The 18,257-nt window shown below is 53.4% G+C and overlaps 1 protein-coding gene across 5 annotated transcripts in view; it reads left to right on the top strand.

Annotated features, from left to right (window-relative positions):
* NOS1 (nitric oxide synthase 1) overlaps window positions 1-18,257 on the top strand; it is a 140,519-nt gene that overhangs the window by 104,501 nt on the left and 17,761 nt on the right. For all 5 annotated transcript variants that reach the window (XM_073312326.1, XM_073312328.1, XM_073312325.1 and 2 more), the window contains 12 exons: window positions 440-585; window positions 1,239-1,401; window positions 2,651-2,742; window positions 4,254-4,395; window positions 5,128-5,267; window positions 5,821-5,995; window positions 7,432-7,533; window positions 8,652-8,846; window positions 10,084-10,169; window positions 14,043-14,187; window positions 14,675-14,779; window positions 15,453-15,511. In XM_073312326.1, coding sequence (XP_073168427.1) covers window positions 440-585; window positions 1,239-1,401; window positions 2,651-2,742; window positions 4,254-4,395; window positions 5,128-5,267; window positions 5,821-5,995; window positions 7,432-7,533; window positions 8,652-8,846; window positions 10,084-10,169; window positions 14,043-14,187; window positions 14,675-14,779; window positions 15,453-15,511 — 1,550 coding nt within the window. The remainder of the gene's footprint in view (window positions 1-439; window positions 586-1,238; window positions 1,402-2,650; window positions 2,743-4,253; window positions 4,396-5,127; window positions 5,268-5,820; window positions 5,996-7,431; window positions 7,534-8,651; window positions 8,847-10,083; window positions 10,170-14,042; window positions 14,188-14,674; window positions 14,780-15,452; window positions 15,512-18,257) is intronic.

Below are 18,257 nucleotides of genomic sequence, written 5' to 3'. Positions count from 1 at the left end.
AGCAGTTGCCAGTGGCTGGATGTAAAGCATTGAAAAGAAGGCATTTGCCTGCTGCTGGCAGAAAGGAGGATGCAATGCGATTGTTTCCTCCACGGATGGTATGGAGACCAGCTTGCAGGAGAGAGGGTGAACATGGAGCTGTAACAGAGATTTAGGTTGGACTCTTATGAATCTCACTTGCCCGAGGCACGGTTATAGGTCAGATAGGGTGAGGAACATCCCTCAGTCGTATGCCTGAGATCAGTGCCTTCTCCCTCCCCCCCGCCACAAAATAAAGTGCACATGTGAAAGCAACCACACTGGAAATATCACCATTTGTGCCAAATCCAGAGCTGGCATTTCATCAGCGTTCGTGCAGCCCATCCTGTTGGCCATGTCAGCGTAACCAGTGGTGCATCCAGTAATCTATGGTTCATATGCGGCCCTTCCGTCCTTGCAGGCCAGTGCGTGCACAGAGCAGATCTGCATGGGCTCAATAATGACACCCACCCAGCATGTCCGGAAACCAGAAGACACCAGGACAAAAGAGCAGCTGCTCCCCTTGGCTAAGGACTTCATTGATCAATACTACTCCTCCATAAAGAGGCAAGTCTTCTGGCACTCGCGGGTGGTGTTGCTGGTGGGTTTTTAACGGGAGCTACGCAGTGCAGTAAAATACCTCTGACTTGTTACCGTCAAAGCTGGGTGCAAACTCAGACTTGGTGGTGTGATCAAATTGCAGTGCCCAGAGTTAGCCGATAGTCGGATCACTAGCTCTGCACGCACCAGCTCCGTGCACACCCAACGGCCAGGCCATTTGAAATCCGTGCTAGCCTCCAAAGAGCACAAGACTGCAGACGTGCATTTATAGGTCCATAATGGTGCGGCTCTATGTTGGACAACCTTGTGCTTCCAGTGGTCTGCATCCGTGCTCTGTGTGTATGTCTAGCTGGGTACGCAAGCAGGTGTACATGCATGTGGCATACTGATCTGTCTGGAGACCGTCATGCACAGGTGCAGCCAGGGAGATTCCCTTCCACAGAATTCCATCCTACAATGTGGCATCTCAGAATCGGACCCGTGGCTCAGAGGGGAACTTTTGACCCCATAATAATCATGATTGGTCCAGAGTTACCTCCAGCTGGCACGTGTGTACGTGTACCGGAACCAGACTGCATACTTGTGTACAAACAGCATCCAGCGCTATCCGCTGCCCTACAAATTGGAGTTGGTCACTTCCCCTTTCCCCATGTTCACAGGTTTGGCTCCAAGGCCCACATGGAGAGGCTGGAAGAAGTGACCAAGGAGATTGAAACCACAGACACCTACCAGCTGCGGGACACAGAGCTGATCTACGGAGCAAAGCATGGCTGGCGCAATGCATCCCGCTGCGTAGGCAGGATTCAATGGTCCAAGCTACAGGTAAGCAGCAGAGTGCTCTGGCTACAGCTGGCAGATTGCTCTTAGAGGGATTGATGAGTATGGAAGGTAAATCCAGGGAGACCCGGCTGTTTCTCTGCATGCTAAGGACACAGTGACGCATGCTTGTGGCTCTGGGCAGTAAATGTAAGGAACATGCCATCCTTTCACCAGGGTATCTGTAGGTGCAGAAGCTTGTTTGGAGGCTCTGGGAGGAGAGCGCTTTGGAAGGAAAGGTGCTCATGGGGGAGCATTGCATAGATGGTGGTGGAGGTGTCTGCATTTGAAATTGCAAAGCAGACTTTGGAGGTAACACTATCATCTTCCGCAATATTCTGGGCTCCTACTTGCCACATGCTACTTTCAAATCTGTAGCCTTGCCGTGGATGGAGGCCACGGGGGGAAATCTCTGGTGAAGTCAAAGAAGCTATGCCAGGGTTGTATGGAGCCCCAGCCCCAATGTACTTTTGACTCAGAGTTGGGAGGGAGGCGTTGTCTGAGTGCATTTCTTCCAGTGACATTGGGCAGTGGCTGCAGTCTGAAGCCAGACGCCAGCGGGCACACACATGAAGCCGTCACTCCAAAGCTGATGAGCAATTTCATACAGGGCCTCAACACGGTTTGGAGCTAGGAGGCCCAGCCTCTCTCACACAAAGTGAAGCTTCCTGCTGCTTTTGTTTTAATTAATGTCTGGGGGAGCACGTGACTGTGAAAAGGAAAGGACTGGCTACAGCCAGGCACAGTGCAGGCAGATGCTTGTAAGCGTCCCTGCACGGCTCTGCAAAGGAAGGTCAGTCCTTGCTTACCTTGGCACTCACCCCCTTCCCCTGTCATGCCACTGCCCCTCAATCCTGGCTTCAATCACTGATCTTTCGGCCCTGGGGCTCCCTTAAGAAGAGACTGCCAGAGCCAGAGTTGATGGTGGCTTTGGTTTGCTGACCACGTGTGTTTGTTGCTCTTTATGACGCTGGGGACTGCAGTAGGCTGACAGCACTGAACAAATTTCAAGCCTGGCTCACCCAGGATTTGAGTTTGGCTCCCCAGAGTGGAAAGGGCTGAGGTTCGAGGTGCTGAGATACTTCAGTGGCAGGGAGCATGTATGTGCTAGACACTGCATACAGCTCGCTAGATCCTCGTCTCTTCTATCGCGTCAGCCCCAGGGCTTTCCAGGGAGCTGGGCCTGCTCTGGAGGAGACGCAGGCTTCTTTAAGAATGAGCGAGTTCTGCAGACCATCCCTTTCAACTGTTGCAGGTGTTTGATGCCCGAGACTGCACCACAGCTCATGGGATGTTCAATTACATCTGCAACCACATCAAATACGCCACCAACAAAGGGAACCTCAGGTGAGTCCCCCGCCCGGGCCAAAGGAGGGAGCCCTGGCTCTCAATGGGAGGGGACTGTTAACTTTTTAGATCTACTTAACGTTTGTGTTTATGGCTTGGAGTGACAGTAGTGCTCTCTCCCAATCACCTGGCCCTGACCTAGGCCACGTGTCCTGGGAGCCTCTGACCTGCCATTAGTCGGAGACTCGGGGTCACAGGCTCCTTTGTGCTGCGTGTTTCTGCTGCAGTTCTAACCGCGCCTTCCATGTGCCCAGCCTCACCTTTTGCACAACGGCATACTCCCTGAGACCATTGACTCGCCACTCAGCTGGGGGGGGTGGAAGTGGGCTGAGCCACCAGCCCAAGCGTGAGGACAGACTGTCTCCCTGCTCTGGCCGGCTGTGAGCTGCCGTACCAGGTTCTACAATAACTCGGGCCAGACTGAAGAGCCTTCCTGTGAACTGCTACAAATGCAGCATGCAGGCTCGTCCTTCACTTCCCTCCGGCAGAAGGCTACCACGTGCCTGTGACTGAATCGCTGGAGCGTCCCAGGTTCCGAGTTGGAGTGTCCGGATGCCGGGGGCAGGAGCTGCTGAGGGGACGGAAGGAGTGTCCCTCCTGTCCATCTTGCCTGCTCGCCCTTGGGCCAGTATTTCTTCCAACTGTAGAGAAGCAATAAATTAAACCTCTCTGTTGCCCCTCTACCCACTCCACCTAAGGGCAGGAAGTAAAACGTAGCCCCAGGGCCCTCCTGGGCTACAAATGCTGAATTCTGCATCAAACCTGCGCGTGTTTAAGAGTGAATCGCAGTGTCCAAGCGATCAGTATCCTGGCGATCATGACACTTAGTGCTTGTGATTTACCAAGGAGGGGAAGTATCAGTAGCCCCACTTCCCAGTGAGAGAGACTCACTCACTCTGCCCAAGGTTATGGAGTAAATCAGTGGTGGAGAAGGGAACAGAACCCAGGTCTGCTGGGCCACTCTGTCTCTAGTTGCTGAGCTGTAGAGAAACGTACAATGTATTTCTCCTGCTGTCTCCTGCTCCTCTCTCTTTCCTCACCCGCTGGATGGACCTCCCCCTCCTCCTCCCCCTTATTTTCTGGTGGCCTGTTTGAGCTATAGGCTCATAGGTCACTGGAGCGAAGGGAAACCACTGAAAAGGAGATGAATTTGCCAATGAAACAGAACTCTCCCTCTGCCCCCACTACCTATTTGCCACACCTCGGTACCTGGTCTACAGACAGGACTGTTCATCTCAGGGGGCACACCCACATCCATAAGGCACAATGGTAGTAGCTGGAAAATCAGTTGGAAAGCGGGCTCTTCTCTTTCCCTGGCAGGTACGGAGGTTAATCTGGTCTCGGGCATGTTCACAAGCACAAACCATGTGGCAGAAAGCATAGCGGGAATGCTGGCAAGGGCTGTCCATCATCCCATGCAACCCCGCTCTATCGCTGCAACGAGCACATGCCCTCCCGGCTGCCGCCTTTCACATCGCTAATGCCAGCGCCTTCCCATCCGTTCCTTTCAGGTCTGCTATCACCATATTCCCCCAGAGGACGGATGGCAAGCACGACTTCCGAGTCTGGAATGCCCAGCTCATCCGCTATGCTGGCTACAAGCAGCCAGACGGTACCATTCTGGGGGACCCAGCCAACGTGGAGCTCACAGAGGTAAGCAGTGCAAAAGAAAAAAAATGAAAAAAATCCATCCTTCCCAGGTCCGTGTCCAGCAGGGGAGTGCACCACAGCTGACCTCCCAGGGTGCTCAGATAGGATGGGGACAGCTGCGATATTCTACTACAGTGTTTTAGTCCATCTAGGAGACCCACTCTGATTTGCTTTGCTTTTCCCAAGACAGGTCATGAGATGCTCTGTAGTACCACTAGAGGGACCCTTAGTATTGCCGTGTGAACTTGTATTTGTGCTTGTGTGTTCACGCACCACTGCCCTCTGCAGGGTGGAATCAGAACTTCTCACTTGTGTTTCACAGTCTCTGTACTGCTACAGACTAACACCACTGTAGCTCAGACAGTGGTTTGGAGCAGGAGGTCCAGGTTCTAAACTTGCTGTCACCTGCAGGTCCCAGGTGGCTCATGGCACACCACACAGTGACAAGTGTGAAGTCCTAAGTGGCCGGGGATTTCTTCCCATAGTCAGTCTCTGTGCACCATAATGAGAATGTGCTTATCACCTACCTCTTGACTGCAGAACACTCTCCTATTAGCTCACACGTGGCTCAGACTCAGTGGAGACATCCCTTATTAAAACAAAAAAGTACAAGAGACTACTGTTGTACTTAACAGCCTACCGCTTTGCAACCCCCACATCCGGCCCACAGTGCCTGAGAGAGTGCTGGGCAGCCAGCTTGGCGAGAATATTAACGTGAACTCTGTTTGGCTGCAGATCTGCATCCAGCAAGGGTGGAAGGCTCCCAAGGGGCGATTTGATGTCCTGCCGCTCCTCCTCCAGGCCAACGGCAATGATCCCGAGCTCTTTGAGATCCCCCCGGAGCTGGTGCTGGAAGTACTCATCAGGCATCCCAAGTAAGCTAGAGCACGTCCGGGTGCCGCTGTGGGGGAGGTTCTGCAGAATTCTGCTCTGCTGGAACCACCTACGCCTTCTCACAGTGTACGGCACGGCCTTTCCTGTGGCCTTGCCCGGGGGGCTAAATGGGATGGGGGGCACATTCAGACCTAGAGTCCCACCAGCATGGAGTTGTGCCCATTTCTGCCAGTTGGTGCAACCCTTAGAGCTTCCTTCCCCTCGGTATGGAAAAACTGACACGGGCTTGAAAACCAGTGACCCTGGTCCCTTTCTCATGGATGGATGGCAGGGCTGCTCTCGCATCACTTCAGTTTCTCCTGTCCCTCTGCCCTGAGCCTCCTGCCATTCGCCTGTTCTCCCCGCCCCGCCCCACAACTCCCCTGCTGTGCTCGTTCCCAGGAAGGTTCTGATGGTTGCTGAGAACTGACTTGTTGTAATAAGACAAAGCTGCCTTCAGGCTTCTGTGGAATGACTGTTAGGGGTAAATGCCCCCTTTGTTCCCCTCCCCGTGAGGATCCAGCAATCCGGCTGACCCCACTGTGTGCTCGGCAGGTTTGCCTGGTTTAAGGACCTGGGGCTGAAGTGGTATGGTTTGCCGGCGGTGTCCAACATGCTGCTAGAGATCGGAGGCCTGGAGTTTACTGCCTGCCCCTTCAGCGGCTGGTACATGGGCACTGAGATCGGAGTCCGCGATTACTGTGATAACTCTCGCTACAACATGCTGGAGGTAACCCTGCCCTCGGCTATTGCCTGCCTTGCCTTGGGGCAGCTGTGGGGCTGGCGGGGGGGCTTTGGGGTGTACAGAGCTACTGGGAGCAGAGCCACGCTGGGTGCGTCCCTGCTTTGTGGGGGACAGTAAAGGAAACTGAAGGGCTGCCTTAAATAAGCTCTGAAGATAAAGGTGAATTCCAGCCATGCTGCCACATCAGGGCAATGTGCCCCGGGGAGCCCTGAGCCCAGCAAGTCCCTGGTATGTTACTTGGGGTGGGGAAAGTGGAAGAAACGTTGGTACTAAACACACCCAGATTGGGGCTTCCCCACCCCATGCTGAGGAGTCCCCGGGGGGAACTCTGATGCTCCTCCCCCCACACCCAGCCAGCTCTGCAGCTTCCCTTGGAGACCTGGGGGTGCCACACCCGGCTCACTCCTCTCCCCATCCTCTTTCAGGTGCCCTGCCCCATGGTGGAGCCGTGCCTGCTGTCAAGATGGCCTTCAGTGGCTCAGGGCATGGGGAAGCAGGGCACAAACCCCAAATTGGCTGTGACTTCTATAGCCCGGGCTAAGCACTGGGGATCTTTCAGTTATGCTTCGTTATCCTTGCCCCTCAGAGTCCCAGCAGCATAAAGAGACAGTCCCTTCTTGTTAGGGCCTTTTTTCCTTTCCCCCTTTGCTCATTGAGCAGCAAACTCAGCTGATGGAAGGAATTCACTGGCATCACTCCTCTTCATGGTGGAGTAAGAGCAACCAGCGAAGCCTTTTGTCCACTTCAGTGTTCCACGGTAGTTCATCTGGGGTCGATGGACCTTGCTTGTGGGGCAGGACGTATCGTCTTCTGTTAGAGATCAGCATTTTACACGCGTTAATGTCTCTCTCCTGTCTGGCAGTGGTAACAGCCACAAACGCTTGCAGTACAAAAGGCTCAGCTGTTGCCTTATACCAGGGGCTACAGCTGTTACACGTGAGATTCGTGCAGGCAGCGACTCACACGCGTTCCGTAACGTCGAAACACTCGGCACAGGGTTAGAACTAACGCCCGGTTTAACAACCCTACCCCCCAGGCGAACCAGCCAGGCTCCAGCTCTGTATTTGTCAGTATTCCAGTGAGGCCTGGGGACCTGGGCATGAGCTGGCACCTGGCCTGCCAGCATCACACCTGCCCTCCCCGCTGCGATTGCCCAGAGCCCCTGTGTGAGGCTGGGCACAGCCAAGCCCTGACTGTTCAGGAGGGAACCGGGCCAGCAGGATGAGGTTCTGTGAGACAAGCAGGTCCTTTGCCCTGATTCATACCCAGCAGCCTTGCCTCCAGTCATGGAAGTTCTCCATCAGATGCGGAGATGGGGCCTTGCCTTCCCTTAGCTCGCTCCCTAGGGCAGAGACCTTTTCAGACCTTGCCTTGCGGCCAGGACTGAGCCCACGCTCACCGATTACTGCACGTCTTTGCAGGAAGTAGCCAAAAAGATGAACCTGGACATGAGGAAAACCTCGTCACTGTGGAAAGACCAGGCGCTGGTGGAGATTAACATCGCTGTTCTGTACAGCTTCCAGGTACTCGAGGGGCAGGACTTGCTGCTGCTGGAGCTTCAGCACAGGCATCCCCAAGGCTTTGGGGTTGGGGATGAGACTGGCCCCGTCAGGAACTGGCGTGGGAAGGGGCCATAGAGAGATCTGCCCCAGGGCCTCAGCAACTAGTGGTTTAACGTGCTTTCATGCGGCACTGTCCTGACACGGAGGTGAGGGTGACTAAAGTCTGGGCAGTGCTGCTCAGGAGGGGCTATGCCACCTTTGGGCCCTCCCTAATTCGGGGTTGTTCCAGGTGCCGGGGTTGCCCCCAATGGAATTTAGCACGCTCCGGCCACTGGGCCCGGCACCGACGGGTGGTGTAGGGCTGTCTGCATCAGCCCTGTGCAAGCTTTTCCCTGGGGGAATTTCCAGCTCCTTTACGTGGCATGAGTGGCACAAAAAGGGTCAAGGATCTGGCCCTGGGTATCCACATTTTGATTTAAAGGGATTTGAGATTTTGTCTCATCCAAGCCAAAACTAGTGATTGGGGCAGAATACTGCTTGGCACCAGGCGAACAAGGAGAATATCTCTCCACCTTAGTGTGTCTGCTCTGGGAGGGCAGGGGATACACACGGGTAATATCTCTCTTAGCCAGCTGCATCTTCCAGCAGCTGTTTTCCTGGGAGTTTTATACGAGTGAGCTGGGAGAACAGTCCTAGAGGAAGGGAACAGTGGCTGGTCCCAGAGCTGGACTCCAAGGGTAACAATGACCTTTGACCAGCCCACAGCAGAGCTTAGGAGATTCAGGGTCCCTCCTACCTGTCAACCAGCTCAGCATAATCAACTGTTCCACTGTGAAGGCTGTCTCCTCAATCAGACCCCGCCAATGGGCCCTTCCAGTTGGTTCCTCACGCCCCATTGCCACTGCTGGACATCTTCCATTGGAAGGAGGAACTGAGCTTTCAGCCTTTGACTTCTCCTAGACAGAAGCCGATTGTTGTCCTAATGTCCCCTGCAGTTCTTGGTGGGGATGCTCCTTTTTAGCCCTCACGGCAGACTCGGCTCCCAGCCCAGGGTCCTCATGCTGCCTCCCGACTCCTGTCCTCACTGCCCAAGGAGCATTAGCCTGCAGTTACTACTGGCTCTCTCCTCCCTCCAACAGAGCGACAAGGTGACCATTGTGGACCATCACTCAGCCACAGAGTCCTTCATCAAGCACATGGAGAATGAGTATCGCTGCCGTGGGGGGTGCCCGGCTGACTGGGTGTGGATCGTCCCACCAATGTCCAGCAGCATCACCCCGGTCTTCCATCAGGAAATGCTCAACTATCGGCTTACGCCCTCCTTCGAGTACCAGGTACTATCCATAGCCGGGCTTCTGCCGGTGCCGCACACCCTGCCCCTCGCACACAAGGGTGCCATGATAGGCAGGGGCAGCAGGGTCTACGTTCTCCACCCCAGCTGTGGACTGGCTCTGCATTCCAACAGTTGTTCCTCTGCAAGGCGGTGGTGCTTGTTAACAAGCCTGATTGTTACAAGGCATCAAGGTATAATCAGAGTCAGGTGTGCAGCCCCCCCTGCACAAGTTGCCTTCCCCCAGGGATGGTGGCTCTTTGCATCTCTGCCAGAGCCCGGAGAATCATCACGGTCCCATCTTGAGCCCTTCATCCCAGCAGAGCACCTTCTGGAGCTCATCGGCCCTGCTCCTCAGTCAGCCGCGGGGGGCTGCTGTTGGTCCCTGCCAGTCACCCCTTCCCTTCCGCCGCCATCTAGCAAACGAGCAAGCTGCTTCTGCCAGCTTGGGGATGGAAAATCTGACTCTGGTCTCCCGCCTGGGTGTGCAGAGCATAAGCACTAGGCCACAATGTTAGCAACAGAGCACTGAGCCCTTCAAAGAATGGGACAAGGGACCCTGAGCAGATGTACCTTCGTTCACCGAATGTCTGTGCACCTGTGGCTTTCGTTCAGTGTGGCCATTAGTCTCGATCCCATAAGGAATCACCAGAAAAGGGAGCCATTTGTTCATCTGTATTCTCCATCTCCCATGAGCCCAGAGCATTCCCTGCCTTGATTGTGGAAATGGCACTCGGTCCACAGGAACTGCGCAGCCATTGATCCTTTTACCTAGCCTCCACCCCTTATTGAGGCCCTTTGGAAAAGTGGAGGGGTGCATTCCTGCATCTCCCTGCTGACAACACTCCCTGGGACAGCCTCATTTCCAGGAGGCACAAAGGGCCTGGTCCTCCACCATGTTGTTACAAGCCAGCAACACCCTCGCTGCCTTGCGACAGCATGTTGAAACCCTGGGGCATCCAGCCATACCTCAAAGACATGGGCATCTCTAGAGAGGGTCATCTCCAAGCTTAAATAGCTGGGTTGTGGAGGGTAGGATGGGGCTACAGACCAGCCCCCAAAATAAAGACCGATGAAGAGGGTCTGAGGCCAGCTGGTCCCTAGCAATCGGGTGTTGTGAATGTCTCTAAACAAGCAGTCTTTACAAGCGAATGCAATTCCATTGCCGGGCCCCACAGACCTGGCACTTGTTGAATAACACAGCTCTGTCCCTCAGCTGATGACCCTCTTTTTCCTCCTAGCCTGACCCTTGGAACACACACATCTGGAAAGGGGTCAATGGGACGCCTACCAAAAAGAGAGCCATCGGTTTTAAAAAGCTGGCCAAGTAAGTGCCCGGGAGTAGCTATCCCCACACACCAGGAGCCAGAGCACTGAGATGCGGCACACAGATCATTTACTGTTCAGATTCTGTGAGGTGGGGTTGCCGTGTGCTACTTGAATTACTGCTGCGTGGGCAGCTCCTCGCCCACCAGGATTCCCCCATTGTCTTTTGAAGGCCTCTCCTTTTGCAATGTCATCTTGTGTGGCCCAGGAGAGAGGTGCCTGGAGAGGTGGGCAGCAATTGGGGTCTGCCACGGGAGCAGTAAATGGGAGGGTGAAGGTATAAAATAGCTAAAAATCCTCATCGGGTCTCTTCCCACAAATCAGTTCATTCTCCAGCAATGTGTCTCTAGTTGTTCCAGCACTTGGAGAGAGACTTCAAATGGCTCCTCTTCCTTCCTCTCTCTGGGGTTATAAGGCCTGATTCTCCTTTCTTCTCCCCCTATGACAATGATGTAACTCTGTTGCTGATACTCCCAGTTAGCGCTGGTATAAGTGAGAGGAAACTCGTGCCCACAGAATCCTTTTCTTTGCTATTTGGGATGCTTCAGCCAATCACTCCCCTGCAGTTCGTGGGGGCCGAACCCTTTGTCAGTGTGAAAGGAGAATGGCATGCAGAGCCTTTATACATATGGACATAAGAGATGGGCTCAAACTAGGATCCTGGCTCTGGACAGCCCTTGACATTTTGGAATCGAAACTTGGGTCCATATTTCACAGCTAGTCCCCATCCCTTCCATGGGCAGAACAAGCCCCCTAGAGCTGGATACCCCGGAATGCTGAGCAGGGATCTGCCCAACTGAGCTGAGCAACTTTGGACAATCTTGGTATTTTATTCCTGGTCTGGAAGCCTCCCCACCATGGGGGTTGGGTTGGGGGAGATGTCCCAAGAGGGGAGGCAGAGTGGCCTAGTGGAGAAAGCAGTGGATTAGGACTCAGGAGACTTGTATTGTATTTCTGGATCTACTCCTGGCCTGCTGGGTCACCTTGGGCAAGCCACGGCATGCCTCTGTGCCTCGGTTTCCCCATCTATAAAATGAGGAGAATACTGACCTCCTTTGTGAAGTGCTTTGAGATCTACTGATGGAAAAGCACTGTATAGGAGCTAGGTGATATTATTATTAGCCAGTAACATGCGCATTATGTCACAGGCAACCTGGCCATGGTCAATGATGCTACACAATCATCTAGACACTGCTAAGCCGGTGCCCCTGTTGTTGTGATTCTATTCTCATCCGATGTCCCCCAGCCCTTCCATTAAGTTAGTTTCCATGGTTGCGTCCATGAAGCCACCGCACCATGAATACATTCTTGGGGCCAGTGCCTGGCACATGGGTTTCAGCGGGAGTCTGGGGGAGGTAGAGGGTTCGAAAAGATTAAGTGAGCTATTAAGTTAGAAGAGGACACAATGGCTGTTAATTATAGCTGCTCTGTGTGTGAGTACGTAATTGATAAACAGCTTTATAAAATGTGAACTTGGCAGGTAGGATTTTTAAATAATATCCCCTCCATTGTTCTTGGTGTGTAGGTGGTTTCAATTTTTTTTGTCAATTTACCATTAATTCCGCCTGGCTCTGAGCTAATCTGCTTTTTGCCTGCTCCCGCGCACAAGATGGGAACGGTTGAGCGAGCAAAACATTCCTGACCAGGTGGGGTTTCATTACAAGATGATTTAGATGCTGTCCAGAACTGGTTGAAAAGGAGCCAGACAGTTCATCTCTCAGCTTCCTCCTAGACCCATCTGTACTTTTGCTAAGATCTGATCAGTGCCAGGGCCGGGGGGAGGCCAGTGGCATCTGAAATGAGTGGGTGCAATTGACATGGAAGGGTGAACTCAGGAGCCATGTTGTAGCAGCAGGTAACAACCAGAATGAATCAGACTGAAAGCAGGATAGGAACCGCCCAGAGGCGAGTACCTTGAGACTATATTGTGGGGGGGCAAAGAAATCCAGTTCAGGCTTTTCCTTTACCACATTCCAAAAAATCTCCTCTCTGTCTGAAACCAGGGCAGATTTTGATAGTGGACACCCTTCACCTGTAACCACGTCGGTGGGGGAGGAGGGGGGAGGAGGGGAAGGGCTGGGCTTCCCTAATCAATTCTCATTGACGGGTCTCTCCCTGAAGCATCCAATGTAGCTGCAGCTGGCTCCCCATCAATGCACGTCTGTTCTGATGAGGGCACTAGAATCTCACCAGGCTGCTGGAGCAGGGCTGACACTTATCAGACTTTACGTTGTGTTCCAATTTGGGCAACCGTGACTTTTTCAACCCACCTCTCAAATGTCAACAAACTAAATCAAGCTGCCACGATTTCCGTGGCGTCTCCGTACCGAGATGCCGTGGCTGATTCTGCCTGGTGTGCTGCAAGAGACACTGGCTGGATCGGGGCCCCGGCTCTAGCCTGCCATTTTGATGGATCCGTTTACAAACTTGGTGTGACTTTAGAAAAAAGAGAAAATGTTGAATATTTTTGAAAGCAGAACTCCAGTCCCTGCAACCCAGCTCTTATGAGTAACTCTGCCATAACAAACAAGCGTGGACAGCGTTGTATTCATGGCCTTACAGTGCAATAAGAAATCTGTCTCTGCTACACTTTTTTTGCCCCATATTTTCCACGGTTGCTACCAGCACTGGCAGGGGCAGAAGCACTAGTGTGGACAGAGTGGTGATGGCCACTGATGTGGTAGGTGCAGTGTCATGCTGGGTGTGTCTATATGGGAGCTGGAAGGTCGGGAAGATACACACGTGCTAGCGTTGATCAAGCTAGCATGCTAAGAATGGAGAGTAGCAAGCGGGACGAGTCACCCCAAATACGTGCGTGCTGTCTCAGACCGGATGGTACTCCCAGATGCCCAGCCCCTCCTGCTACTTGCACCACTGCATAGACTCATGGAAGATCAGGGTTGGAAGGGACCTCAGGAGGTCATCTACTCCAACCCCCTGCTCAAAGCAGGACCAATCCCCAATTTCCCCTCCCCCCGGATCCCTGGGACATGTCCACTGGGACATGACGGTGATCAAAATGCAGGGTTTTAAGTGAACAGACACCCTGGCTGATTGGGGAGAGGTGCAGGTTCAGTTTAGTTAATAATCCACACTATTCCCAGAGCAGCCCAGGCCAGATGTAAGTCCTGGGCCCTGTGCACCGGGAAGGAAGTGTGTGTTTTTTCTTATTCTAACAAACTCAAAAGCCTTGTTGACTTTCCTGTTCTCGGAAACAAAGAAACAAGCCACTTCCCAGATACTGTCTGGGCGTGCACGAGTGCAAGATACAAAACATTTTCTGGAGGTCTGAGATCTGACAACATGAGAGCGCAAGCTGGCAGGCTTCCCTTAGAGCCAGCAGCACACTGGTGTGTTTCCATAGGCAGCAGGGGACTGGTTCCCACTGCCTTGAGCCCTGTGCAGTTACTTATAGCTGGGCAGAGCGTCGAAGGCTGCCTCTCCACCAATGTTCCCTCTAATTTTTGACAGGCCGTGTGCGCAAAAAATTTCTTCTGTGCAAATTGTTGTGCTTCTGTGCAAATTTTTGTGCATGCAGTGTTTCGCCGTGTGCGCGGGGTTTAGGATCTATGCGTTTGCACACGCGCACAGCTTAGAGGGAACAGTGCTCTCCACCCAGGCAGGGGTCTCCAGCCGCCTCGCATGGCTGTAAATCGTGGCTGAGTGGGGTGCAGTGGCTGTTTAAAACCATTCCTCTTACTTTTCCCCAGACTCTAGAACTCTCACCCCACGTTGTGAACTAATAACTCCCCCGTGATCACACAGCCATGCTTGAAATCCAGGAGAGAGAGAGAGACAGAGGGAGATGGGGGGGAATTGCATACTGGGCTTCTCATGTCCAAGTATCTTATCAAGGCTTCTACTTGCTTCCCAGAGCCGTGAAGTTCTCTGCCAAGCTGATGGGGCAGGCAATGGCCAAGAGGGTCAAAGCGACCATCCTCTATGCCACGGAAACGGGGAAGTCCCAGGTCTATGCAAAAACCTTATGTGAAATCTTCAAGCACGCTTTCGATGCCAAGGTAGCGTTACCAGCTCTCTGCCCATGGAGAACAGTGCACGGGACTATGTGGCTTACGTACACCAGGCCCAATGCAACGAGTTGCTGGGCTCCCTTGACTCCCAGGGACTTTCCTAGGAATTGCAGACCCACAGCACCTTGCAGGACTGGGCCCTGGGACTGGTTAAGGGACCGAGGCCTGGATGCCAAAGAAGCTGCCTTCAATTTGAACACGTTTGGAGAGGCTTGTGGGCCCAGTTTTGCCCTCTGTTACTCATTTAGCCCCATGGAAGTCCCCAAGGAGAGCAGAATTTGTCTCTCCCTTAAGTCTCTGGGCCTCCTCCCTTAGCCTTATAGATGGGATCTCAGTGCCAAGTTCTCTGCCAGATCCTCGGGCCAATGGTAGAACTGCACAGAGGCTTTGGCCCCTAGCTGTAAAGCCCAGACAGCTGAATGGCAGTGAGTCTCCCTGTGCAAGGGGCTACTACCAGCATCTCTGTCTGTCTCAGGTGATGTCCATGGATGAGTACGACATAGTCCACCTGGAACACGAAACCCTCGTCCTGGTGGTCACAAGCACCTTTGGCAACGGAGACCCACCAGAGAATGGGGAGGTAGGAAAGACTTAAGAACTATCCCAGTACCGCACATGGCAGTAATGGTGGGCCAGGGGGAGTGGCACCCACCTGTAGGCCCATTCATTGTGGAGAGTGGGAATCATAGTGCAGTGGTCAAAGTACATAGCTGGGCATCACGGGACCTGGGTTCTGTCCCAAACCTGCCCCCCACTTGCTGTGAGACCTAAAGTTTGCCTTAGTTTTCCCATCTGTAGAATGGGAGAACATCTGTCTTGCCCCCAGGGGGGCTGTGAGGTTTAATTAATTAAAAGCCTGCTCTAGATCCCATCAAAGTCAGTGAAAGGGGTTGGATCAGGCCCTAGAGTCCATCAAAGTCAGATTCAGTGGGTTGGATCAGGCCCTCAATGCTTAGAGACCCTTTGATGTACCGCACCATACAAGGGCAAATTATTATTAACCTGCGGATGTGCTTGGTGCTGTATGAACCCTCAAGGCTCTGGTCCTGGCCCCAGTGGGCTTACAGAGCAATAGATGAGTTCAGTCCCAGTGCACGGGGCAGATGCCCCACGGCTGGGTCCCACTGGTGAAAGCAGGTGGGGGCCTCTAAAGCAGGATGGTGCAGCCACCCGGACCCACACTTACATTTGGGTGTCCTGTATGACAGTCTGTGGAAGTGACGGCCCTGCTGTGTTTCTCTCTCTCTCTCTAGAAATTCGGCTGCGCGATGATGGAAATGAGGAATCCCAACTCTCACCTGGAAGAGAGGAAGTAAGAGACTCAGACAAGAGCCCTGCCTCACTCCCACCACAGCAAAGCTGGCCCGTCCCTGGGGAACCAGGCACCACATCCATCCCTTGGGTTAGCTGGCCTCTACCCCAACAGAGGTTGCACGTTTATGGCCTGGGGAGGGACTCGTGTGTACTCAGGCAGCCGGTCCTAGCACTGGCCTTTCCCCTCTGGACCAGGCTGAGGTCACAGGTGAAACAAACCTTGGCAATTTCACTCCACTCCACTGCCATCCAAAACTGGCTTCTGGGTCTGTAGGGACCCAAGCAAGAGACCAGGTCAGGTGGGCTCTGCTGAGGGAGAAGAATGCAGCCTTCTGAGGGGGTGTGGAACTGGGCCTGGTATACCCTGTGCTTTGCTAGATGAGGGGGAGAACCAGGTCAAGAGCTGCCTGGTGGCCCTCCCAGAAGAACAGGACTCCGGACAGTTGCTTGTATGTAAAGCTGATCCAGAATTCCAGAGTTTGGAGGATTGCAGTGCAGGCCTGGCTCTAGGGCAATGAGTCTATATACCTTCCCTGGCATGAAATCCCCTTGCATGTCATCCCCTTTCCTCCCTCCAACAAGACACTGGGTCTAGCCCAGCAGAAGTTCCTGGCTTGGTAAGAGATGGGGCTGGGAGAGGGGTGTTACACTCTCCTTGACGGATACCATTCCTTTCGGTTAGTTTGCCATGGGGGCAAAGCCGGTCACCCCTGCAGAATCGTACGGCTCTGGCCTGGGCAGGAGAGCACTTGTTGGGAGAAGCGCACTGGAGAAAGAGGAAGGATGGTCCACTGGGGAGGGTGCTGGCCTGGGGCTCAAAAGACACATATTCAATCCCTTGCTCTGCCACAGACATCCCATGTGGCCTTGAGCAAGTCACTTAGGGTACGTCTCCATGGCAAACAGAACAGGACACGGCAGCAAGTCTCAGAGCCTACGTCAGTTGAGTTGGGCTCACGCAGCAGGGCCCAAAATAGCAGTGTAGATGTTTGGCTCTGCATGGAGCCTGGGCTCTGAAACCCAGGGAGGCGGAAGGGTCCCAGAGCCAGGCTCCATGCAGAGCCCCAACATCTGCACCACTAGTTTGAGCCCCACAACCCAAGTGGGCTGAGCCGGGCTCTGAGACTCGCTGCTGTGAGGTTTTTCTGCGTTGTAGCCGTACCGGCTCTCCGCCTCCGTGAAGCGGAGAGAGACTTTGAGAACCGTGAGGTGCTCAGATCCTGTGGCAGTGAGGACACAAGGCAGACTCCTGTTGCCGCAAGATTGAACGCAGAGACTGTGAACTCAAGATGGGCCCGAGGCAAACCCAGAATCCAGCTTCTCCAGGGGTTCAGAATGTGGATTCAGATTTGGCAGTTGTGTCTTTCTTTAACAGCAGCTGTAGCAGGGAGTTACCTGGTCTGGCATCAGGCCTGTCTGCTGCCTCAGTTTCCTCCCTCAGTGCAGTCATCCTCAGCCTCATAGGCTGCTGCTGTGCTCTTATGCAGGAGCCTTCAATGCACTGCAGCCCTGAGGTCACTCAGTCCTCGGGCTTAGCCAGAGTTCTCTCTTGCTGAGGCAAAGCCGGACCTCTAAGGCCCCTCTGTCCTTTTCACAAGTCTTTAGCCCTTTACTGGGCTCAGCTCCAGCCCTCTTGGGCTCCTACCAGTCCCTTCCTCCCCTTGTTAACTGCTGATGGCTGCAGCCACTTGCAGGTTGGCAGCTTGGGGGGCACCCATGCCAACCCTCTATTACAGGTCCCCAGCCATAGGACTCCAAGCAATAACCCAAACTGCCCTGTCGTCCCTGCACGGGGCCTCTTCCTGCTTGATCTCCCAGGTCTGCTGTCCTTGGAGTCTTTCTCCTGATTAGTCACCGGCCACCCTTATATCTCACAGCAGGCCTCGTTCTTAGTCACACGTGACCCCTGCACTCTCATTCTCTTTGCCAGGGAAGGTGGGCTAACCTTTTAAAGGGCCAGCTCACCCTGCGACCATGCCATACAGATAAACACCACTAACACAGAAATGGAGCCCAAACTGGGCTCACTGCTGGCCTTTGCATGGACTGCTTTTCATAGCATAGACCGCATCTTCACAGAGTCTCCTGGCTCTCTCCCCTCCCATTCGCTGTCTCTCGGCCCTCTCCCCTGCTATCGATAATGGGCTATCATCCCTGAGGCAGCCCCAGCAATGGCTTACATGGAAAAGGACAAGAAACTATGGCATGTATTTTAGCTTCTTTTAATGCAAACTAGCTGCTGCAAACAAAGAGGAGCCAGCACCCTGCAACCAGCCAAGTGTCTGTGGGCCAACAGCAAGTGCCCCATGAACTACCGGTGGTCCAGGAACCACAAATGTGTAGCTTCCAGAGTAGCAGCCGTGTTAGTCTGTATCCGCAAAAAGAACAGGAGGACTTGTGGCACCTTAGAGACTAACAAATTTATTTGAGCATCAGCTTTCGTGGGCTACAGCCCACTTCATCGGATGCATGCAGTGGAAAATACAGTAGGATGATTTTATATACACAGAGAACATGCAACAATGGGTGTTACCATACACACTGTAATGAGAGTGATCAGGTAAGGTGAGCTATTACCGGCAAGAGAGAAAAAAAACCTTTTGTAGTGATAATCAAGATGTGTGGCTATGCTTTGAACATACAGGAGTAGTTAAATCAGATTACCACTAGGTGGCAATGTTTCACAGCTTTCTCTTCTTCCAGGCAGCTCTGTATCTTTGTACTGCCAACCCTAAACATTGAGA

This window comes from Lepidochelys kempii, chromosome 15, assembly GCF_965140265.1.
Source record: "Lepidochelys kempii isolate rLepKem1 chromosome 15, rLepKem1.hap2, whole genome shotgun sequence".
Classification (NCBI taxonomy): domain Eukaryota; kingdom Metazoa; phylum Chordata; order Testudines; family Cheloniidae; genus Lepidochelys; species Lepidochelys kempii.
This window is presented reverse-complemented; position numbering and strand designations above follow the sequence as displayed.